Source organism: Sciurus vulgaris (genome assembly GCF_902686455.1).
Source record: "Sciurus vulgaris genome assembly, chromosome: 15".
NCBI lineage: Eukaryota > Metazoa > Chordata > Mammalia > Rodentia > Sciuridae > Sciurus > Sciurus vulgaris.
The window spans coordinates 39,398,284-39,423,918 of record NC_136476.1 but is presented as its reverse complement, the minus strand read 5'-3'; the positions used below and the strand labels follow the sequence as shown (position 1 = coordinate 39,423,918).

The 25,635-nt window shown below is 36.7% G+C and overlaps 1 protein-coding gene across 1 annotated transcript in view; it reads right to left on the bottom strand.

The window, feature by feature from the left end:
• FOCAD (focadhesin) overlaps positions 1 to 25,635 on the bottom strand; it is a 377,113-nt gene that overhangs the window by 21,724 nt on the left and 329,754 nt on the right. Inside the window, exons 33-35 of the mRNA XM_079112425.1 lie at positions 25,511 to 25,582; positions 23,360 to 23,462; positions 21,457 to 21,537 (exon numbers count right to left, since the gene is read on the bottom strand). Coding sequence (XP_078968551.1) covers positions 21,457 to 21,537; positions 23,360 to 23,462; positions 25,511 to 25,582 — 256 coding nt within the window. The remainder of the gene's footprint in view (positions 1 to 21,456; positions 21,538 to 23,359; positions 23,463 to 25,510; positions 25,583 to 25,635) is intronic.

Genomic DNA, 25,635 nt, shown 5'->3' with positions numbered 1-25,635 from the left:
TACAAGCTCTTCTACAAGGAGGATCATACTCTTTTGAGACCTATGGGAAAAGTGAAGTCCTCAAGCTCTAACACAATATACACTGTATCAAAATACACAAATCACCATCAAAGAACTAGCAGGGAAACTATACTACAAAACCCATTAGAAATATGCTGAGAAACTCACAATAACCTGATATCTCAGAACACTGGTAAGAGAAGACTGCTCTACAAAGGCTCACGTATAAATAAGAGTGGGAGAAAAATGCATCTCAACAGATGTATAATGAATGGGGAAAAACTGAAAGCATTTCCTTTAAAATTCAAAACAAGACAAGGACCTCCACTCTCACCACTCCTATTCAAAACCATACTAGAAATTCTAGCCAGAAAAAAGTAGACAAGCAAATAAAAGGTATTTTTTAAAAGGTGAAGCAGTTAAATTATCAATGTTGGCACATTATGAGATCTTACACTTAGAAGATCCAAATGCTCCACCAGAAGACTTCTACAGCTAATAAACAAATTCAGCAAATTAACAGGTTACAAAATCGATACCTTTCCTAGATACTAATAATGAATCTGCTGAGAAAGAAATCAGAAAAACAATCTCATTCGTAAGAGCCCCCCCACAAATAATAAAATACCTAGGAATAAATCTAACCAAGGAGGTGAAAGACCTCTACAATGAAAACTGTAGAACACTGAAGAAAGAAATTGAAGAAAACACAGGACAACAGAAATACCTTCCATATTCACAGATTGGCAGAATCAGTATTGTTAAAATGGCCACACTACCAAAAACTACATACAGATTCAATGCCATCCCCATCAAAATGACAGTGACATTCTTCACAGAACTAGAAAAAAAAATAGTCCTAAAATTCATTTGGAAGAATAAAGACTGAGAATAGTCAAAGCAGTTCTATGCCAAAAAAGCAATGATACCTGACTACTAACTACCTGACTTCAAATTATACTACACAGCTATAGAAACAAAAACTTCATGTTATTGTCTTAAAAATGGACACAGACCAATGGTACAGAACAGAAGACGCATAGATAAACCCTTACAGATATAGCCATCTGATGCTTGACAAAGGGACCAAAAACATACATTGGAGAAAAGTCAGCATTCTTAACAAATGGTACTAAGAAAACTGCTTATCTCAATGTACAAGAATGAGACTAGATCCTAAATTATCACCCTTCACAAAAGCCAACTGAAAATGGAGGAAAGACCTAGGATATAACAGAACCTGTGAAACTCCTAGGAAGGAAAACACAAAGAAAGACATATAGATTGTGTCAAGACTCCAACATATAGGTACAGGCAATGACTTTCTATATAGGACCCATAAAGCCCAGGAAATATGCTAAGAATTAATAAATGAGAAGGTATCAAATTACAATTCTTCTGCACAGCAAAGGAAACAATTAAGAATGTGAAGGGGGGGGTTCAAGATGGCGGACTAGAGGGTGGCTGCATTTCATGTTGCTCCAGGACTCAGGATTCAGAAGAGGAGATATTGAGAGACGTGGGGCCAACTCAAAGCCACGGGGTGAGGCTCTCCCGTTGGGGAGGAGTCCCAGATGGGGCGGTAGTCCCGGAATGCAGGGAACTTTGTGAAGCAGAGTTGCCCAACGAGACACCCCTCCCCCTGCTGGAGCCGTGAACTCGGACAACTGGGAGCATCGTAGAGGAGGCTCCTCAGCACAACGCTGGGACACGGAGCAACCCACCGGGGCTCCAGGCAGCTGCCCAGAGGAGGAGATGAGCGGCGAGCTGTTTGGACTCAGAGCAACCGTTCCTGAACACTGGTGGGTTGCCCGGAGGAGGAGGAGAAGCGCCCTGGGTCGCTAGGACTCGGAGCGGCCGCACCAGAGCTCCGGGCGGATGCCCAGAGGATGAGCTGCACGGCAAGCTATTTGGACTCAGAGCAACCGCTCCTGAACACTGGGGCGGAGGGGCTGCCCGGAGGAGGAGGAGAAGCGCGGTGGGTCACTTGGGCTCGGAGTGACTGCACCAGGGCTACGGGTGGTTGTTGGGAGGAGGAGGCGCGCAGTGAGTTGCTTGGACTCCTAGCGACCAAACCAGAACACCGGTGGCTGCCCAGAGGAAGAAGCGTGTGGCGGGTCTCTGGGACTCGGAGCGACTGTACAGGGCTGCAGGTGGCTGCTCAGAGGAGGGGCCGCATAGCCAGGCGATTAGATGCAGAGCAGGGTCCCAGGATCTAGGAGGCTTCTTGGTGGAAGAGCCACACAGAGACACACTGAGGGACGGAGCGAAGGTTCCAGGACTGCGGGCAGATTCTCTGAGGAGAGGCAGCCTAAGGAGACTCATCTGCGAAGGGTGAGGGTCCCAGGCCCAGCAGGTAGGTCCAGGTCCCCAGGAACGTTGCAGAGGAAGGCTGCTCAGGCCAGGTGGTAGTTGTGGATTGAGGGGAACCTCTAGGAGGGGAATTGACCAGCGAGACCTCCCCACCAGGTGAGTCTTTCCTGCCGGGTGAGGTTTTCCCACAAGGATGGTAAAACCAGAGACACAGCCCAAACAGGCCTTGCCAAAGCCTGCAGCCTAGTTCCCCTTTGGATGACCATTGGTCAAAAAGTGGAGGCACCTCTGCCCACTAGCAGGGAATATACCCCACCTGAAGGCCACCACTCCTAGAGAGGCAGCTTCCTTGTGGAGCACCACATTATGAACTTCCTCCAAGACTTCAACCTAAAGAAGGATAAGAGGGGATATACTAGAAATCTTCAGGGACATTATAAGTCAATAGAGGAAATCTGCAATATCTCAGCGGTCCACTGATACCAAAACAATATGAGAAAACAAGGGAAGAAAATGCCCCAAACAAATCTAGATGTTACATCAATAAAATCCAATGACAGCATGGCAGAAGAAATGACAGAAAGGGAGTTCAGGATGTACATAATTAAAATGATCAGGGAAGCAAACAATGAGATGAAAGAGCAAATGCAGACACTGAATGATCACACCAATCGACAGTTAAAAGAGCAAATATAGGAAGCAAAAGATCATTTCAAGAAAGAGTTAGAGATACTGAAAAAAAAAAAACAAACAGAAATCCTTGAAATGAAGGAAACAATAAGCCAAATTAAGAACACCATAGAAAGTACAACCAATAGGATAGAACACCTGGAAGACAGAACCTCAGATATTGAAGACAAAATATTTAACCTTGAAAACAAAGTTGACCAAACAGAGGTGATGGTAAGAAACCATGAACAGAATATCCAAGAACTATGGGACATCATGAAAAGGCCAAATCTAAGAATTATTGGGATTGAGGAAGGCTTAGAGAAACAAACCAAAGGAATGAACAATCTATTCAATGAAATAATATCAGAAAATTTCCCAAATCTGAAGAATGAAATGGAAAATCAAGTTCAAGAGGCTTATAGGACTCCAAATACACAAAATTACAACAGACCCACACCAAGGCACATTATTATGAAAATACCTAACATACAAAATAAAGACAGAATTTTAAAGGCTGTGAGACAAAAGAATCAAATTACATTCAGGGGGAAACCAATACGGATATCAGCAGATTTTTCTATCCAGACCCTAAAAGCTGGAAGGGCCTGGAACATTTTTCAAGCCCTGAAAGAAAATGGATGCCAACCAAGAATCTTATACCCAGCAAAACTTACCTTCAAATTTGATGATGAAATAAAATCCTTCCATGATAAACAAAAGCTAAAAGAATTTACAAAAAGAAAGCCAGCATTACAGAACATTCTCAGCAAAATATTCCATGAGGAAGAGATGAAAAACAAAGAAGCAAATCAGCAAAGGGAGGAATTATCCAAAAGGAATTGTCAAATAAAGGAGGAAACAAGTCGTGTCAAAAAATAAATAAATAAATAAAATTTAACAAATGAACCATATGACCGGGAAACCAAATCATATCTCAATAATAACCCTGAATGTTAATGGCCTGAATTCATCAATCAAAAGACACAGACTGGTAGATTGGATTAAAAAGAAAGATCCAACAATATGTTGCCTGCAAGAGACTCACCTCATAGAAAGAGATACCCATAGACTAAAGGAGAAAGGATGGGGAAAAACATACCATGCACATGGACTCAGCAAAAAAGCTGGGGTATCCATCCTCATTTCAGATAATGTGGATTTCAAGCCAAAGTTAGTCAGAAGGGACAAAGAAGGACATTTCATACTGCTTAAGGGAAGCATAAATCAGCAAGACATAACAATCATAAACATCTATGCCCCAAACAGTGGCTCATCCATGTGTGTCAAACAAATCCTTCTCAATTTCAGAAACCAAATAGACCATAACACAATAATACTAGGTGATTTTAACACGCCTCTCTCACCACTAGATAGATCTTCCAAACAAAAATTGAAAAAAGAAACCATAGATGTCAATAACACAATCAATAATTTAGACTTAATGGACATTTATAGAATATACCATTCAACCAAGAGCGAATACACTTTCTTCTCAGCAGCACATGGATCCTTCTCTAAAATAGAACATATATTATGCCACAAAGCTAATGTTAGCAAATACAAGAAGATAGAGACACTACCTTGTATTCTATCAGATCATAAAGGATTGAAATTAGAAATAAATGAACGAGTAAAAAAGAGAAACTACTCCAACACCTGGAGATTAAACAATATACTAGTATATGATGAATGGATAACAGGATATTAGGAAGGAAATTAAAACATTCTTAGAGGTAAATGAGAACAAAGAAACATCATATCAAAATCTCTGGGACACTATGAAAGCAGTACTTAGAGGAAAATTTATTTCATGGAGCGCATTCAATAAAAGAAGTAAAACTCAATAAATAAATGACCTAACACTACAGTTCAAAGCCCTAGAAAAAGAAGAACAGACCAACACCAAAAGTAGTAGAACACAGGAAATAGTTAAACTCAGAGCTGAAATCAATGAAATTGAAACAAAAGAAACAATACAAAAAATTGACAAAATAAATAGTTGGTTCTTCAAAAAAAATAAACAAAATTGATAAACCTTTAGCCACACTAACAAAGAGAAGATGATCGAAAACCCAAATCACTAAAACTCGGAATGAACAAGGAAATATCACAACAGACACGATTGAAATAGAAAACATTATTAGAAGCTATTTTGAAAATCTATACTCCAACAAAATAGAAAATTTCGAAGACATCCACAGGTTTCTAGAGACATATGAATTGCCTAAACTGAACCAGGAGGACATACACAATTTAAATAGATCAATTTCAAGTAATGAAATAGAAGAAGTCATCAAAAGCCTACCAACAAAGAAAAGTCCAGGACCAGATGGGTTCTCAGCCAAGTTCTACAAAACCTTTAAAGAAGAGCCCATTCCAATACTTCTCAAAGTATTCCAAGAAATAGAAGAGGAGGGAACCCTCCCAAACTCATTCTATGAAGACAATATCACCCTGATACCTAAACCAGATGGAGACACATCGAGGAAAGAAAATTTCAGACCAATATCCTTAATGAACATCGACACAAAAATTCTCAACAAAATTTTAGCAAATTGCATACAAAAAACATATTAAAAAGATGGTGCACCATGATCAAGTGGGTTTCATCCCAGGGATGCAAGGTTGGTTCAACATCTGGAAATCAATAAATGTAATTCTCCATGTCAATAGACTTAAAGTCAAGAATCACATGATTATTTCAATAGATGCAGAAAAAGCATTTGATAAAATACAGCACCCCTTCATGCTCAAAACACTAGGAAAAATAGGGATAGTGGGAACATTTCTTAACATTGTAAAGGCCATCTACGCTAAGCTCAGGGCCAATATCATTCTAAATGGTGAAAAACTGAAAGCATTCCCCCTAAAAACTGGAAAAAGGCAGGGATGCCCTCTTTCACCACTTCTATTCAATATTGTCCTTGAAACTCTAGCCAGAACAATTAGACAGACCAAAGAAATTAAAGGGATACGAATAGGAAAAGAAGAACTCAAACTATCCCAATTTGCTGATGATATGATTACATACTTAGAGGAATCAGGAAATTCCACCAGAAAACTTTTGGAACTCATCAGTGAATTTGGTAAAGTAGCGAGATATAAGATCAATGCACAGAAATCTAATGCATTTTTATACATAAGTGATGAATCTTTGGAAAGAATAATTAGGAAAACTACCCCATTCACAATGGCCTCGAAAAAAATAAAATACTTTGGAATTAATCTCACAAAAGAGGTGAAAGACCTCTACAATGAGAACTACAAAACACTAAAGAAAGAAATTAAAGAAAACCTTAGAAGATGGAAAGATCTCCCATGTTCATGGATAGGAAGAATTAATATTGTCAAAATGGCCATACTACCAAAAGTGCTATACAGATTCAACGCAATTCCAATTAAAATCCCAATGGTGTACCTTACAGAAATAGAGCAAGCAATTATCAAATTCATCTGGAAGAATAAGAAGCCCAGAATAGCTAAAGCAATCCTTATCAGAAAGAGCGAAGCAGGGGGTATCGCAATACCAGATCTTCAACTCTACTACAAAGCAATAGTAACAAAAACGGCATGGTATTGGTACCAAAACAGAAAGGTAGATCAATGGTACAGAATAGAGGACATGGATACAAACCCAAATAAATACAATTTTCTCATACTAGACAAAGGGGCCAAAAATATGCAATGGAGAAAAGATAGCCTCTTCAATAAATGGTGCTGGGAAAATTGGAAATCTACATGCAACAGAATGAAACTAAACCCATATCTCTCACCGTGCACGAAACTCAACTCAAAATGGATCAAGGACCTCGGAATCAGAACAAAGACCCTGCAGATTATAGAAGAAAAAGTAGGTCCAGATCTTCTACATGGCGGCTTAGGACCAGACTTCCTCAACAGGACTCCCATAGCACAAGAAATAAAAGCAAGAATCAATAACTGGGATAGATTCAAACTAAAAAGCTTTCTCTCAGCAAAGGAAACTATCAGCAATGCGAAGAAAGAGCCTACAGAGTGGGAGAAAATCTTTGCCAATCATACTTCAGATACAGCACTAATCTCCAGAATCTATAAAGAACTCAAAAAACTCTACACCAAGAATGCAAATAACCCAATCGACAAATGGGTAAGGAATGAACAGACACTTCACAGAAGAAGATCTACAAACAATCAACAAACATATGGAAAAATGTTCAACATCTCTAGTAATAAGAGAAATGCAAATCAAAACCACCCTAAGATTCCATCTCACCCCAATTAGAATGGCGATTATCAAGAACACAAGGAACAACAGGTGTTGGCGAGGATGTAGGGAGAAAGGTCCACTCATACATTGCTGGTGGGGCTGCAAATTAGTGCAGCCACTCTGGAAAGCAGTGTGGAGATTCCTTAGAAAACTTGGAATGGAACCATCATTTGACCTAGCTATCCCACTCCTTGGCCTATACTCAAAGGACTTAAAATCAGCATATTATAGAGATACAGCCACATCAATGTTCATAGCGGCTCAATTCAAAATAGCCAGACTGTGGAACCAACCTAGATGCCCTTCAACTGATGAATGGATAAAGAAACTGTGGTAGATATATATATATATATATATATATATATATATATATATATATATATATATAATGGAATATTACTCAGCCATAAAGAATGATAAAATTATGGCATTTGCAGGCAAATGGATGAAATTGGAGAATATCATGCTAAGTGAGTTAAGCCTATCTCAAAAAACCAAAGGACGAATGATCTCGCTGATAAGTGGATGATGACACAGAATGGGGGGGTGGGAGGGGTTAGTGTTAGGGTTAGAGTTAGGGTTAGGGAGGTGGCAAGAATGGAGGAAGGAAGGACTGTACAGAGGGAAGAGAGGGGTGTAGGGGTGGGGAGAAGGAAAAAATAACAGAATGAATCAAACAACATTACCCTATGTAAATTTATGATTACACAAATGGTATGCTTTACTCCATGTACAGAGAAACAACATGTATCCCATTTTTTTACAATAAAAAAAAAGAATGTGAAGAAAGAACCTACAGAATGGGAGACAAGTCTTTGCTAGCTGCTCTTATGACAGAAGGTTAATATCCAGAATATATAAAGAACTCAAAAAACTTAATACTAAAAAATAATAATAATAATAACAAATAGGCAAGTGAACTAAACAGCTTCTCAAAAAAAGAAACAGAAATGCCAATAGATATATTTTTAAATGTTCAACATTGTTAGCAATTAAGGAAATGCAAATAATAAAGATTTCATCTGACTTCAGTTAGAATGGCAGTCATCAAGAATACAAACAACCATAAATGCTGTGAAGAATGTGGAGAAAAAGGAACACTTACAACCTGTTGATGGGATTGTAAATTAGTATAACCCTTTTGGAAATCAGTGTGGTGGATCCTCAAAAGACAAGCAATCGAAGCACAATATGACTCAGCTATACCACTCCTTGTCATTTATCCTAAAGAATTTAAGTCAGCATTATAGTGATACACGCATACCCATGTTTATAGCAGCACAATTCACAACCACCAAACTATGGAACCAGCCTAGGTGTCTATCAATCAGCGAATGGATAAAGAAAATGTGGCTTATATACATAAGAAGAATGAAATGTAGCTTATATACACAAGAAGAATGAAATTATGTCATTTGTAGGAAAATGGATAGGACTTGAGAACATTATGTTAAGCAAAATAAACCTAACTCAGAATATCAAGGGTTATATGTTTTCTCTCATATGTGGAAGCTAGAGGAAAAAGGAAAAGAAAGGTGTGTGTGTGTGGCAGGGGTTGGGGAGGGTCTCATGAAAAATGGAAGGGAGAGTAGAAGAGTAGAGGAAAGGGACCAGAGGGAAGGAGGAGAGGAGGAAAAAGGAGAAATTCTGGGGAATGATATTGGCCAAATAACACTGTTAAATTGTGTGCATGTATGAATATGTAGTAATGAATCCCCACCATTATGCACAATTATAATGTATCAACAAAAATACAGAAAAAATAAAAACTATATGCTAACAAACTAGATCATCTAGATTAAGTGCAAAAATTCCTAGAAAAACATAACTACAAATTGACTCAGGAATAAAATGAAATTATGAAAAGACCCATAACAAGTAAGGGTAGCAAATCAGTAATTTAAAAAATTTTCTAACAAAGAAAAGTCCAGGAACAGAAAACTAAATTAGTGAATTCTATCAAACACACAAAGAATTAACACCAATCCTTTTCCGTTTTTCCCAAAAAAATACAAGAAAATGGAATACTTTTTAACTTATCCTGTAAGACCAGCATTAAGATGATAGCAAAGGTGGATGATGATTAAAAAAAAAAAAAGAAGAAAACCAAAGGCAATATCCCTTATAAATATAGACAAAAAATTCTAAAACACTAGCAAACCTAATCCAATAGCATATTAAAAGGATTATACACCATGACAAACAGGATTTATTCCAGGAATTTAAGAGTGGTTTCACATAAGAAAATTAACCAATGTAATATACATTAATAAAGAAATTTTTAAAACCACATTATAATCTGATTTGATATTAATTTTTTTAAACAGAATTCAGCACCATTGCTGGATAAAAATACTCAGAAAGCCAAGAACAGAATGGTTTATCTCAATAAAATAAAGGGCATTTATGAAAAAAAAATCCATGGTTAACCTCATACCCAATGGTGAGAGACTGAAAGCTCCTCCTCTATGATCAGAAGAAGCAACACAGGATGTTCACTGTCACCACTTCATCTGGGATGTTCTAGCTATAACAATTAGGAAAGAAAAAGAAATAAAAGGCATTCGAATTGGAAAGGAAGAAGTAAAACTATGTTTGCAGATGACATGATCCTATACACAGAAAATCCCAGAGAATCTTCTTATTTATTTATTTGTCATGTGGTGTGAAGGATCGAACCCAGTGCCTCACACACGCTAGGCAAGCGCTCTACCACTGAGCCACAATTCCAGTCCTCCCAGAGAATCTTTTAAAAAATATACAATAAAATAATTTTTAAAAGTTGCAAGGAATGAGATAAAAATTAAAAAATGTTTCTATATCCAACAGTGAATAATTGGAAGAAGAAATTAATAAACAATTCTACTTACAATAGCACTCAAAAGAACAAAATACTTCTGAATATATTTAGCCAAAGTGAAAGACTTGTAAGACTTGTACACTGAAAAGCACAAAAGATTGCTGAAGGAGATAAAAGACGACCTAAACAAATGGTAAAACATTCCATGTTCTTGGTGTATAATACTTAAGATTGTTAAGATGACAATACTACTCAAAGTGATGTATAGATTCAATGAAATCCCTACCAAAATTCCAAGAACCTTTCTGGCAGAAATGAAAAGCTAATCTTCAAATTATTAAGGAATTGCAGAGGCTCCAAATGACCAAAACAATCTTGAAAAAGAGAAATGTGGAGGATTCACACATACCAATTTCAAAACTTAACTGTAGAGCCACAGTAATCAAAACAAAAATGATACAGGCACATACAGACCAATGAAATGGAATTAAGAGTCTAGAAACAAACCCACACATTACAACCAATTGATTTTGGACAATGTTGCCAAGACCATTCAATAGAAGACAGAATTAACTCTTCAACAATTGATACTTTAAAAAAATTGATTCCAAGGGCTGGGGCTGCTGCTCAGTGGCAGGAGCACTTGCCTATACTGGGTTCAATCCCCAGTACTGCAAAAATCGAAATAAGCAAAGAAACAAAAAGCCAATGGTGCTGAGACAGCTAGGTATTCATATGCAAAAGAATAAAGTTGGCCACCTTACCTTACACTGGGTACAAGAATCAACTCAGAGTGGACTAACAACCTACACATATTAAGTCTAAACCAATTTAAATTCTTAGGAAAAAAAAAACATAGGAGTAAATCTTTGGCTTTGGATTTGGTTAATGAGTTCTTAGTATGACAGCAAATACATGAGCAACAGAAAAAAAATAGATAAATTCAACTGTCAAAGTTAAAAACTTTGTGCACAGAATTATAAAAGTGAAAAGATAACCTACAGAACAGAAGAATTTGCAAATCATAGATATGGGTCTTGTATCCAAAATACACCAAGAACTCTCACAACTCAATGATAAGAAAACAACCTAACTTTTTAAAAATGAGCCAAGGTTTTAAAGAAAAGTTTCCAAAGCAAGTACACAAGTGACGGACAAGGATATGAGAAGATGTTCAACATCATTAGTTATTAGGGAAATGCAAATAAAAGTCTCACGAGATACCACTGCACATCCAATCAGATGGCAATCATAATAAAAAATGGAAAACAGTTGGCAAGCCTGTGAAGAAAATGTAACTGTCACATATTGTTGATGGGAACGTGAATGGTGCAGCCACTGTGAAGAAAGTTTGGTAGCTTCTCAAAAAGTTAAACAGAATCCCCATAAGATCCAGCTCTTCTCCTCCTCGATATATATACCCAAAAGAATTAAAAACAGGTGTTCAAACTCTTGTACACACTCTTCACAGCAGCACTACCTGGAACAGCCAAAAGGTAGAAACAACCCAATGTCTACTGACTGATGAATAGATAAAACGTGGCATGTCCATGCAATAGGTTATTATTCAGCTATGAAAAGGAATGAGGTAGATACCTGCTACAACTGAAAGAAGCCAGTCACAAAAGGCCACATATTATGTGATTCCATTCAAATGCAATATTCAGCAAAGGCAAATCCACAGAGGCAAAAAGCAGATTATCAGTTGCTGAGGGCTGAGGGGAATGGGAAAGGAGGAACAACTGTTCAATACATTCAAAGTTTCATTTTGGGGTGATGAAAACATTCTAGAAGCTGAGACACTGTGAAGTCATTAAATACCACTGAATGTATACTTTAAAATGGTTACAATGGTAGATTTTTTTGTGATGCATATAAGAAGCAGAGGAAGCCATGAAGCAGTCTTTTTAGAAAGAAATGTAGAAAATCTAAGAGAAATTGATACCATGTATGCCCTGAAAGAGAAAATAAAAGAAAAAAGGGAGGAAGGGAGGGAGGGAGGGAGGGAGGAAGGAAGGAAGGAAGGAGGGAGGGAGGGAGGGAGGGAGGGAGGGAGGAAGGAAGGAAGGAAGGAAGGAGGGAGGGAGGGAGGGCGGGAAGGAAGGAGGGAGGGAGGGAGGGAGGGAAGGAAGGAGGGAGGGAGGGAGGGAGGGAGGGAGGGAGGGAGGGAGGGAGAAGAGAAGAAAAGAAATGAAACTGAATTTCTGGGAGTCCTAGGAATCCTTGCAGTAAATATCTTTACATTTGAGTTCATTTAAGTCAGTCATTATTTTCTGCAATAAAAAGTACCCTGACACCTTTACTATCTAGGTATTATATTAGCTCCACCACTCCACTGAAACTGCACTGGTTAAGATTTCTATTGGCCATCTAAATGCCAGATTTCAGAGCATTTTTAAGTCTTTTTTTTCCATTATTTTCTACCTGAAAGTGCATCATGTCCTCACTCTTGAAATAATTGCTTCCCTAAACTTCTATATTCTTCTATGGATTCTCATTGCCTGAGCTCATCTATGCTGAGTTTTAAATATTACTTACGTATTGACAATCATAAATCTTTACTTCTACTTCAAGTCTTTCCCCCGTGTTTTAGGAAAAAAAAAAATCGTCTCAAAATCGGCACTTCTCTTCGCCTAGTCAGCCCCTCCACTACCTCCTGACCTTTGGCCCTTTCCTGTCAATGTAGGATGTTAAAACTAGCAGTGTGCCTTCGCTGTTTGCCACCAACACCCTTTTGCTTTTTAAAAATACTGAATCTCTTACGCCATGTACAAACAGAGAAACAACATGTATCCCATTTGTTTACGATTTAAAAAAAAATAGGATAGCACCCTAAAAAAAAGAAAAAAAGATCTTTATTCTAAAAAATAAATAAATAAATAAAAAATAAAAATACTGAATCTCAAGGCTCCTGCACTCTTCTATACTGTGCTCCCACTAACTCAAGCTTTCTCTCTTTCTTTGAGATGTAATACTGGGAGCTCAGGAAATATTACCAGAGAGTTAATCAATATAATTTCAAGAATTCCTGACAAAGAAGGTACTGCATTTATATTAACCCATTCAAACGTTTACTGAGCATCTATCAGGTATCAAGTACTGTTCCCAACAATGGTGACAGACCTGAACAAGACAGAAGGGTTTCTATTCTCATGGAGCTTCTACTCTAATGAGAGGATCAACAGAAAAGGAAGAAAGAAAAAAAAAAAAAAAGACAAAATTGGTGTGGTCAACTCTGTGGTAAAAATAAGAGATAGGAGCTAACAGTTTGGATATTCATATGATTCTATACGATAGCACATTTGTGGCAAGTGTCTCTACACAATGTTGGCTACAAATTGGAGCCAACATTTGGTTTCTCACAACAAAAACACAAAAATTAATTTGCTTTTTAAGTGTCCTTTTGATACATGATACCTGAAAATGGCCTGATAAAGTCATGGACATTATAGCAAATATGTGCATGTAATAACATTTGTCTCCTATTAAGGAAATGTATACAATTCTGTATTGGAAATAGATATCTTATAAACAGATTTCTATTTAGAAACTTTTTTAGATTGAATGCTTTCAAAATTACATAAAATTTTATCCTAGATCCTTGACAGAATTTACTACAGAAAATTTTGCAGTTTCCAGAGAACCTAGGGAGCCAGGAAAAAGCATCCAGTCCACATCCGTCCTCTACACTAGGACCCTGTGTGAAATAGGACCATTTTTCAGATGTTTTATTGCTCAGACAATGCGTTCTCCTCTGACAGGACAATGGAACTTTTGCCAATGACTGCACTTTACTATACACTTTACGTGTTGCTTCTATATTTGCTAGAATTGACCTGATATACAAGCAAGTGTCAGAAACAAGGAGAACTTGTAAAATGGAGAATAGGTTTGAAAATCATGTCAGTCCATAATGCAGTAAATCTTCTACATTTAAAAGGGCAGAGAATCAGTTTCAAGGAGCATAACTAGAATCACACAAAAATTTCCACTATATTTGCAGAGAACTGATTCTGACATTAACTGGAATGAAGGGAACTATGGTAACTGTTAGACTAGAGAAAATATTTGGCAGTTCCATAAATTTGGGAGGGAGGGGTTATAGAAAGAGAGTCCCAAAGTCCATGGAGAAAAGATCACTGGCATGGGACAAAAAGACTCCAAATCTAAACAACAGGAATGATCAGTTCCTGTTTTGCTGCTTTGCCTTTCAAACAAGTGTCTTAGATAAGAAGAAATACTGTAATGCTTTATGAACAATAGATTTGAAACTGAGAATGCCTAGGGGTACTTGTTAAAAAGATCCAGATGTTTTGAAATCTAAATACCAAGTTGCTTTAAATCTCTCATCCATTTGACAGCTTCAAAGTTATAAATGGCATATCCAAACATAATGCATTACAACAGGACCCATTATCGCACATACTTTGGCTACACCGAGGATCAGATCTCAATGCCACAATGCACATGTGTTACTAGTTCTGGAAGAGTCTGGCAACAAGCAGGCTAACAGCCGGGGTGTGTATATTTTCTGTCTCCTGCACATCACTTGTATGGTATGGACATGTCTTTACTTTCTCTATTTTCAGTGTTGCTAGAGACAACTTAGCTGAGAACTATTTTAAGTACACACGCAAACACACAAACATGTGCATATCAGTATTTGAATACTTTTATAAGCCAGGTAGTCTAACTATTTAGGATAAAACACAGATGTTTCTCCTGCCCATTGAGGAAATTACAGTCTAATGAGGAAGACTTTAAAAAAAGAATTGAACAATTATGTGAATAATGACATGTATGTGAAGTACTATGAAAAATACATAGGAATGCATCACATACGAAATCTAACGTAACTAAGAACATCGGAGAAGGCTCTATCTTCTTCCACCAAAAAAGATGTTTAAATCAAGATGGAAACGATGAGGAAGGCTTTACTAGACAAAGTAGAAAACACAGGCAGAGATAATTATAGTAAGGCACATTTGTGGGAACTATGAGATGCTTTGACCTCTACCGGAAACTACCCCACCATCAGGATGGTTACTGAAAATAATTGATGATTCCAAAACATCAGTCAGATACTAAAAGTTAGTAGGATATTTTCTTAAAAGCAACATTCAGAGTTCCCAGGAACAAAAACATCCCCGGCTCTTTAGCACCAGGTAGACCACCAAGTCAAGGGAGCAGGGGGAGAGGGTACCCAGAGAAGATGAGAACCTGACTGAGAAAGGAGGTGTAGCAGGACTGTGGCTCAGTGGGGACAGGGAATGGGGTACACACAAAATTGAGTGAATGAGTAGATACATCAATGATCCAGGCATCTTAGAGAGAGGAAGGAATTAGAATATGAAAATAGAGAAAGGTAGAATGAACTCTGGTGGTGTCGAATTGGAACTGCAGATACCAGTGTGAACTCATGGTGATAAAAGAGATAGATACAAATAGATATATAGGAAATAAACACAGATATAAAAGAGAGAGCAAACATATTTTCTAGCTCTATCCACTGAGCAGGCCAGAAAGCTCTGATATTTTCCCAGTAGCAATGAGATACTCTATACCCAGATCTTAGCTTCTAAATACCATTCTCTGCTAGAAGGAACCTGGGCTGTTTAGTTGTTACAAGGCTGAAGATAGTACTAGATAAGCCTAGAACAACTTCTTGGGTCATAAAGCAATAAAGAACTGAGAGAGGCACAGGTTCATGTTGAAAAGACACAAGAGTCACTTGAAGAAGCACTTACTGGTCAAATCTGGGACAATCTGAAGATCAAAATAATAAAGACAACTGAATAATACATAAATAAAATTTGAAATGAAGAGCTCATACTAATGAAAAGGAAGGGAGGGAGGGAAGGTGGGAGGAGAGGGAAAGAAGGCCTCCTTAAAGCAGAATGCCTATTAAAATAATATACATAGAATGATGGAAATTTAAAAATCACCTTTTGGCAACTATCATACTAGTAATTCAGGCAAGATACATTAAAGGACATCAAAACTAATGGGTGAAAATAGGATATTTAAAAATTTTTTATTAATGATAAAGAAAATAGTAACTTCATATGGAGAAACCTGGGAGACATCACCTTATCATGTGGTCAGTAGAGGGAGATGGATACCATGTGTCAGCTGATGGGATGCCGTAAGGAAATCTGAATTTCATTTCTGTGATTTCCTGCTAAAAATGAGTGACCTGACTCCAATATGAGAAACATCAGGTAAATCCAAATTAAAGAGCATTCTATAAAATAACTGGTTTCTAATCTTAAAACATGTTAAAGTCATGAAAGTTAGGACAGAGGAACAGTTCCAGATTGAAGAAGATGGAAGAGATGTGATGAGTAAGTGCACAGCTACCTTCTGGATCAGATCTTTTTCTAGTAAAGATGTCAGTGGGGTCATTAGTGAAACTTGAGGAAAGTCACTGGGTGAAGGGATATGGGAGTTCTTCCTTACAGCCAGAAGAATGTTTACAACTTTACTGTAAATTTTTGCAACTCTTCTGTAAGTTTGACATTACCTCAAAATTAAAAATTAAAACATACCAAGTTTTAAAAAGAAAGGCTAAAATTTAATTATAAAAATCTCTTGAACAGTAAATGTATGCAAAAATGTTCATCTCTTCTGACAATGAAATGCAAATAAAAACAGTCTGACTCATTTTTTGGCTTATCTATTTGTTTTACTTTGTAATATGATATTATAACTAGAAGGGGTTTATTCTTTATTTTGTTTACTAAGTAGTATTATATAAAGTGGCTCATAACCCTTACAAAACTCTATAAAGAAGATTCAATTATTTTCTCCATTTTGCAAAAGCAACCAAGGCTTAAGGTCTTAGGAGGCACCTAAATTACAGAGCCAGCAAGCAGTGGAAACGGGAGGTGAACTCAGGCAGCCTGGCTCCCATGCTTTTAACCTCTATGATACAGTGCTCTGCAGAGTCATAAAGGCTGAGGAACTGAAAACTGGCACAATCTTTCTGAACAGCAATGAGGCCATGCCATTCTCCTAGTCACCACATCATCAGACTCTTGTCCACTAATAAACAGCTGAGAATTTATCCTAAGGAAAGCTACTGCAGATGACAGACAGCTACATGCATAAAGATATTCACTATGATGGAAAATTTTAATGACCAATAGAGTAATGGTTAAGTTAATTAGGAATCACCAACTTGATAAAATATTCTACATTTTAAAATGATTAACTATTGGGATACATGAGAAATGGGAAAGTGTTTAGAATATTAGGTTAAAAAATACAAATACACATATACATATGGAAATGTGTAAAACTTGTATGTGTATAAAAGCATCAATTTAAAAAGTAACATTTAAAATTGATAATATCTATAGAGTCACGGGATAATCAGTGACTTTTCCTTACCACACATTTTAATGTTTACAACAAATATAAAAATAGGCGGCATAGTGGTGCATGCCTGTAATCCCAGCAGCTTGGAGGGCTGAGGCAAGAGGATCACGAGTTCAAAGTTAGCCTCAGCAATTTAGCAAGGCCCTAAGCAACTCAGCAAGACCCTGTCTCTAAATATTCAAAGAAGGTCTGGGGATGTGGCTCAGTGGTAAAGGACCCCCGGGTTTAATCCCTTGTACCAAAAAAAAAAAATAAAAATGATAAAAATAAAACCCATAGAAAACATCTCTATTGACAAATGTTTAGAAACTGCTGCTATAGAATTTTCATACTTCCTCCAAGCCTCCTTTTATGTGAAAAGTCATTAAATTTTTAAAAATCATATAAGATAATTTTACAAATATAATACATACATAAATCTAGGACATATAATGCTATATATATAGTTGCTGTCTCTAGGTGTTGCTACTACAGGAGGTTCTTTTTCTTTTATAAATTTAATTTTATTTGTTCTTTTTAGTTATACATGACAGTATATTTTGACGTATTTATACAAACATGAAGTATGTCTTATTCTAATTAAGATTCTAGTTTGAGGATGTACATGATGTGGAAATTCACTGTGGTGTATTCATATATGTGCATCGGAAACTCATGTTAGATTCATTCCACTGTCATTCCTATTCCTTTCTCCCTTCCCTTCCATGAATTCCACTTTGTCTTTTTTAGATCATTTTTAAACATAGTATTTTACACCTATACTCATTTCTCATGTTATTTTTAAACAGTTGTAAAGATAAAATATTACTAAGTCAAAATATTTTTAAATTATACATAGTCTTGGCAACCAACTCCATATTTTCATCAAAAAGTTGACCACTTTATCATATTATTTTATACTCAGTTCATTAAATCTGTTCCTTTGGCTAGATTCCTAATCAACAATTATTTCATGCTTAAAATCCAAAAATGACTGAGAACATACCCCCTGATAATTTGTGCACAAGCCTAATACTTATATACACAGATCACTGACCAATCAATTCATATTAAGAAGGAAATGTCATTCATAAGAACTGTATCACACAGATTTTAAAATACTTTTCTCAGATAAGACTTCTTACTGTGAACTTAAGAGCCTAATAGAAAAATACAAGCTTAGAAAGTATTAGTCACATTACCCAGTAATAGAATGATAACAAAAATAATCCTATTATGTAGAAATACCTAATGTTAGCATTAGAAAGAGATTAATACCTTTACTAAATACTTTAAATATGTCTTAAATATTCTGTAAAAGAGGCAGATAAACTCTTAATGAAATCTAAATGTGCTAGAAGATTGAGAAAACAAAGATTAGAAATAAAGACTAAATGAGTAGAAAAGAAAGAAAAATCATAAGAATCAAAAATTTATATGCCTTTATCAGAAGGAACAATTCATGACAGGAGGAATTCAATTATGAACAAAGATTTTAAATTTAGCATAATGAAGAAATGTCCAGAGAAAAGAGAATGACCACAAACGGTAAGGATACATCTGATAAGAGGAGGCCAGGGCCATCAGGGAAGCACAGGAATGTCACATGGTACACAAAAAGCAATTACAGTCAAAGCCATGAACTGAAACCTTTAGAAACTGAATGAAGTTTATTGACTTGGTATGGTTTTAAACTGTTCAGCTCTGTGAAGGAATGGATGCCATGAACATCCTGTGTGTCCTATCACATCAGTATAAAGTGAGTATCCCAAGTGACAAAAGTCCTGAGCCTTAGCAAACCGATTAATATGTGTGCTATCTCAAATTTGATTGGCCAGGATGAAACTCACAATGCCCAATCTCATCTAGGCGTAAGTGTGGCTCCAAGACAACCCATCACTTTTCCTCTTGTGAGTTAATGTCACAAAGAGCATACTAAGGCAGTGAAACCAAACCATCCCTGAAGTTTACTACCTTCAGCCTACACCAAGCATGATTTTTATTCTCTAAAACCATTTCTTCCTCAAATGAGTTCACCAAAGTTGTCATCCTTCCTACCAGCAGCCCCACTGGGCTCTGATGAGTGACATCCAGACATTTAAACTCAAAAGCTGCTTCAGAAGGGAGTTATTAAAATTCAAATGAGCTGGACATATTGAAGAAGAAAACACTCGTTTGCATGCACACCTCCGCTTTTGGCCATCCCATTTAGTCCCATAGAGCAGGGTCTGGTTTTGTTTTTGTAAATGGGCTTCGGAGGCGGAGGTCAGCCTCCCACGGCCCCCACTCCTCTGGGGTCATCATTAGTAATGTGTAAGGCTGAATAGATTTTTCTCTGAATCTAGTGAGCAAACCTGACAAGAAGGCAGCCCTCTCCCACAACCTGAAAATGCCAAAAATCCAATTGGTAATATGGCATTTTTTTAATACTTCATTTATCAGTTTTAAAATAGCTTTCAGCGAGACTACACATCACAACACCAATTCAGTCACAACCTGATATTTAAGTCTTAGAGCAGAACAGTTCCTGCTGTGCCATGACTACATAATCATAAAAATATTACATTTAACCAAGAGTTCCCCATAAGATTCAGAGAAAATTCATTGCTGCCAAGAAATACAGATCTGGGGACTCAAAATGGCATTTTATTTACTTGAACAGAAAAAAAAATCTTTCATTTGACCCAGGAGTTTTGATTTTATTTCTCACAGAAATATCTCACAGTACCATCATTTTAAAATTTTATAACAATGAGCAACTTAATAAAAATATAGCAAAAATATATTGTGCTGGTATTATTTTGGCCAAGAAAATTTTAGGTGCTCATTTAGTAAGAATTCAATTTTTTACTTATGAAGATATCTTTATGATATCTATCTTAAGCAGACTTGATTCATGGCAATATAATCAATAAAATAATTTGTACATTATATGTAGCATACAATGCTTGTAAACATGTGTCATGTACAACAAAGACATATGTCAATTTTTATTAAGGATAATTAAAAGCAAATAATGCTAACTCACAATAATAGGACAATATCATATATGCTAGAACTCCAGAAATTAAAGGAATGTGTCTCCAGGCTATGATGATTACTCATAATCTGGAAGCTCCAGAATTACTGTACTCAGTGGGAAATCAGACATCCTTTCCAATGGTGAGATTTTATTCTTCCATGACCTTCATTATTCAAACTGTTTCCTCCAGATTTCTTCTAGTTTTTATTTTGATGTGTTTAAAAACTTTTTTATTTCCATAATCATAATGGTCTTGCTACAGTACAGGGACTCACTCATTTGCAATCATGAGTGAGGTATAGTACATTAACAAAGCTGGTGCCTGGGCCATGACGTGTTCAGTTCTAACCCACATTTTCCTTACAGCTTCAAAAAAGTGTATGTGCATCACTAAAGAGCATGTATTCGATAACTCACATGGAATACGTATTCGATAACTCACATGGAGCACATATTCAATAACTCACATGGCATTGCTGTGGCTCCAGTTAAAGCAGGGCATTAAATCTCCATTTTCAAATGGCATGTGTGCTAATGTAGGTGGCTGCAACATGGAATCACAAAGGACAAATGTGTACTGAGCAAAAGAACACAAACTGAGAATAGGATCTAGAGCCAGTGACTCCAACACAAGTGATCATACAGTGATCATACAAGGTGCAGGGACAAGACTGATTTCCCAGACAGTTCTGGGATCCAAACTGCACCAGGTGTTTTCTCTTCTTAGATCACATTCACTTGAAATTGACAGGAAAAGTAATATGTGTCTTTTGAAACGGTCCAATAGAAGATTAAGATTTTCACAGAGCCATTCAAGATCGCAGACAGTGATTTGAAGAATCAAATGTATACAGTGTGTACATTTATGGAACAATTACTGTAGTTTGCCTCTTGCTTATCTCTATTAGAAAGATGGTTTGGCAGAAGAAAACAATACCCCCTTCAGATTTGTACTGTTTTAATTCCATAGAGGCATGATTAGGGCACACAAACCTACTTAACATGTAGAAAGAATGACAAAATTCAAGATATGTGCTCACTTGCCTTTTTTTCCTCCTGTAATGAAGAAGCCAATGGCTGCTCTAATAAAACTGCTTTCAGGCAAATAGCTATAGTCAGTAGGAACTGTGGAGACAGAAAATGATCAAATTAACCAGTGAACTTGGCAGGACTAATGAAGGAAAGATAATGATCTCATGCTGCCATATCAACCTAGAGACAAAGCGGAGATGTTTATGCCATTAATCTCAGCACAATACTCTGTGGCTGCAACTAATTCTATTAGATTAAGTGACTGGCCTTGAAGTAATCACTTAAGCTATACAGGCAAATCTAAAATGGTGGCAAACCTAGCAGAGGCTGAAAAAAAAAAAAAAAATCAGAGGATGAACATTTGACTGAAGTGGTTTTAAAAAATCCTTTTTACAATGTTACTTCGGTGAGCCCCAATCCAGTGACTCCTCAGGATCAGCAAGGAGTCGGCTGGGCTTCTAGGCTTAGAACACTATTCTAGGGGCCACTTCAGGACATGCAGAATCAGATATGAACCTTGGAAATTCAACAACCAGTATAAACAGCACCAGTCTCTTACCTAAGACAGAGACCTTTAAGTGACCAACATGTACAAATAGGCAGGTGTAGCTGCTGACCTGGAACAGGGAGGCAGTGACATTTATGCTAGTTGAGTCCTGAGAGTCTCCTACATCCTTTTCCTCCCAGTCCCCCATAACTGTTTCATGAGATGGTTTTTACTGCAATAAATGGCTCAGTTGGAAAATTCCATCAGGAACAAGTAGCTGTATTTTTCCAGACCAGTCATCTTGTTCAGAAGATCCTGGGTGTAAGATGATTCACTATGACCTGAGTTGAGTATATGTGGGTCAGACCAAGCAGCCCATAATAGGACACTTAAAAACCTACATAAAAATCAAAGGCCTGACATAAATATGGAATCTAACCAGGATACTAAGATTCTGAAAACTAGCAAAACCAAGGATTTCCAGCATGACTGTTTTCTTTATCATCTTCCCATTTTAATATGCCAACTTCCAGCTCTCTAAAGTTAATTATGTTGGGAAAGCTGTGCACCAATGTCCTATTCCTGTAGCTACAGAGTAACAGAAGGGAGAAAGTAGTAATCACAGTAGCCTATGCTTATAGTAATACTATCAGCAGACTATCTTTCAGGGAAAAGTGAAATAAGTTTTAATGATGAATCTTTGGTACTTAAACCTTTCTGACCTGGGTTCAAGATAGCCCATGGATCCAAATTCTACATAGAGCAAAGAGCAGATGTACTAACAGTGATGCCTTCCCCAGAAAATCTCAAGTACAAACATAAATTAAGTATGTGGAGGTTATAAATATTTTTATTACTTTTGTAAAAAAAGCTACAAATAAAAAAGGCTTTGTTAAGACCAAGGATTTCAGTTCCAAGACCATCAAGGTGCACATCTTTAAATGCACTTATCCCATTATTTTTATAAAACCAGGATCCAGAAAAACTCCAGCCATACATAAGGAGACTTTTAATGAAATGTAATACCATTACATCTAGTAAAATAAAAATAGTCTATTTTGAGCTTCACTGGCCTGCCTCCTCATTTCTGCATTTGTCACTCAACTAACTCTATATGTAAATCACATAATCTTCCTGAGTCTTAGATTTTACATTTGTAAAATATGGGGGTTAGACTGAATGTCTACACTATAAGAGAGGCAAAGGGGAGTGAAGAAACATAGGATTTGGAGAGCAACTACAACTTCCTACCACATGATCCACGGCAAATCAGATAGCCTCTCCACACCCATCTCACTCTGACAAAAAACAGAGATGGTCATACCCACCACTAAGAGTTAATGTGAAGATTAGTGCTCGTAACGAAATACAGAGCCTGAATCAGCAATTACTTCTTACAGCTCAAGTGTTTTAGGACCTTAATCTTACCAGAGGTTCTGCTTTGATTTGAGGACAGAGTAGAGAGATGTAGATGTCCTAGAAGCCAGATTGCATTTGACTGAAGTCCAATCGCCCCAGAGACACTGGTGACCTAGAGATGAAAATATAACAGTTCAATAATGGGCAAGATCCAAGCTCCATTCAATAAGTCCATCTATAGAAAGTCGCTAATCTTTTATGAGGTAATATCTTGGCTAGTAAGTAGAAGTTCTATGACAAAATAAGATTTCATGTGTCTTGAACACTAAACCACTAAACCTAAGTTACAGAGGTGCTCAACAACTGGTTGCTGAATTACTGAATGACTCAATTAACTAGTTGATTAATCAATCATGACAGAAAGTACTAGTGGTTTTCCCAGGTTCCACTGAGTTAGCCTGGTCTCAAAGGAATATTAAGAAAATAGTGAAAGAAAATTTAAAATGTAGAAAAGAAGGAAAAGTTGCTTAAAACTAACATACTTCTAAAACTAGAAGGAGATATTTTGTTCTCCTCTTTAAATAATGTCTTATGCTACATCATTCAAAACAAGTATTTTTAAAATAATAGCTTAAAATGTGAGACTTTACCTCAACAATAGATTTTTTTCTCCCAAGTTATAGCAACTTGTTTCTGAATTCTTTTTTGAGCATATTCATATTCATGTATGCAAAAGAGTTTTTAAGTTCTGAGATTTATGTTTGCTTTTAAAAAGCATGAATTACTAAAACTCTTTTATGTGGTAGATATTATAATCGGCCATATTTCATAAGAATGAAAACAAATATGCTAAATGAAAATAAAAAGATATAAAGTTCTATATAAAGAAAGACTACCAACTATGCAAACAAAGTAAGAATGCTTAAAGAAAAATATGCTCAAATATTAGCAGCAGCTGCTTCAGGTTTGAAGGAACACCGGTGATTTTTTTTTTTTTTTTTAAGCTTCTTTCATTCAATAGCTTTGAATTTTATGCAATAGTCATTTTTTAAAAATAAAAATCATAAAGGATAAAAACAACTTCTTAGCAGAGGAATAAGTTCATTGTCATTGTTGTAATGACAATGATTTACCCAAATATTTTACCAGTGTTCTCTGAATTAGTGTCTCTTGACCATTCTTCATGGATATCTGCCCTGCCCCTGGATTACTTTCCAGTTTTCCTTGTCCTGAGGGCCTAGTATTCCTTACAGGTTCAGGTTATAATTGGTAAGAGAAATCAGTACCAACTTACCTTAAGAAAATGCCAGCTTTCTCTTTTTTCCAGGGGCAGATTTTTTTTTTTTTTTTTTTTTTACAGACTGCATTTTGATTCATTATATACAAATGGGGTCTAACTTTTTGTTTCTATGGTTGTACACGATGTACAGTCACACAATTTGTGCAATTATACATGTACATAGGGTAATGATGTCTGTGTCATTCCACTATCTTTCCTATCCCTACCCCCTCCCTACTCTCATTTCCCTCTAAACAATGCAAAGTTCCTCTATTCTTCTCTTACCCATCCACTCCCCACTATGCCCCTGTTATTTATCATCATTCACTTATCAGAGAAAACATTCGGCCTTTGTTTTTTAGGGATTGGCTTATTTCACTTAGCATAATATTCTCCAATTCCATTCATTTATCTGCAAATCCATAATTTTATTCTTCTTTATGGCTGAATAATAATCCATTGTGTATCCATACCACAATTTCTTTATCCATTCATCTATTGATTCCACAATAGATCTAGGTTGGTTCCACAATCTAGCTATTGTGAATTGAGCTTCTATAAACATTGATGTGGCTGCATCACTGTAGTATGCTGACTTTAAGTCCTTTGGGTATAAACCAAGGAGTGGGATAACTGGGTCAAAAGATGGGTCAATTTCAAGTTTTCTGAGGAATCTCCATACTGCTTTCCAGAGTGGCTGAACCAATTTGCAACTCCACCAGCAATGTACAAGTGTGAATTTTCCCCCACATCCACACCATGGCAATCGATTTTTTTCAGTGAATACAGGATCATATGGCACTCTCAAATGCCCTTTGAACTCAGTACAAAACCAGAGATTTTCCCCCCATTTTCCAGGTAAATTTTGTATTATGTAATCAGACAAACAATAAGGAAGAGAACTGTTTTTCCACCCAAGGATTTTAGATTTCTCTTCTCACCTGAGTTAAAGTTCTAATGACTTCATTAAGTCTGCCTTGAAAATGTGAAGTCTGGATGGCTTCTGACTTCAGCTGAAAGAACAAGAAGAAATATCCATCACCACCTGTCACCCCTGAAGTAAATA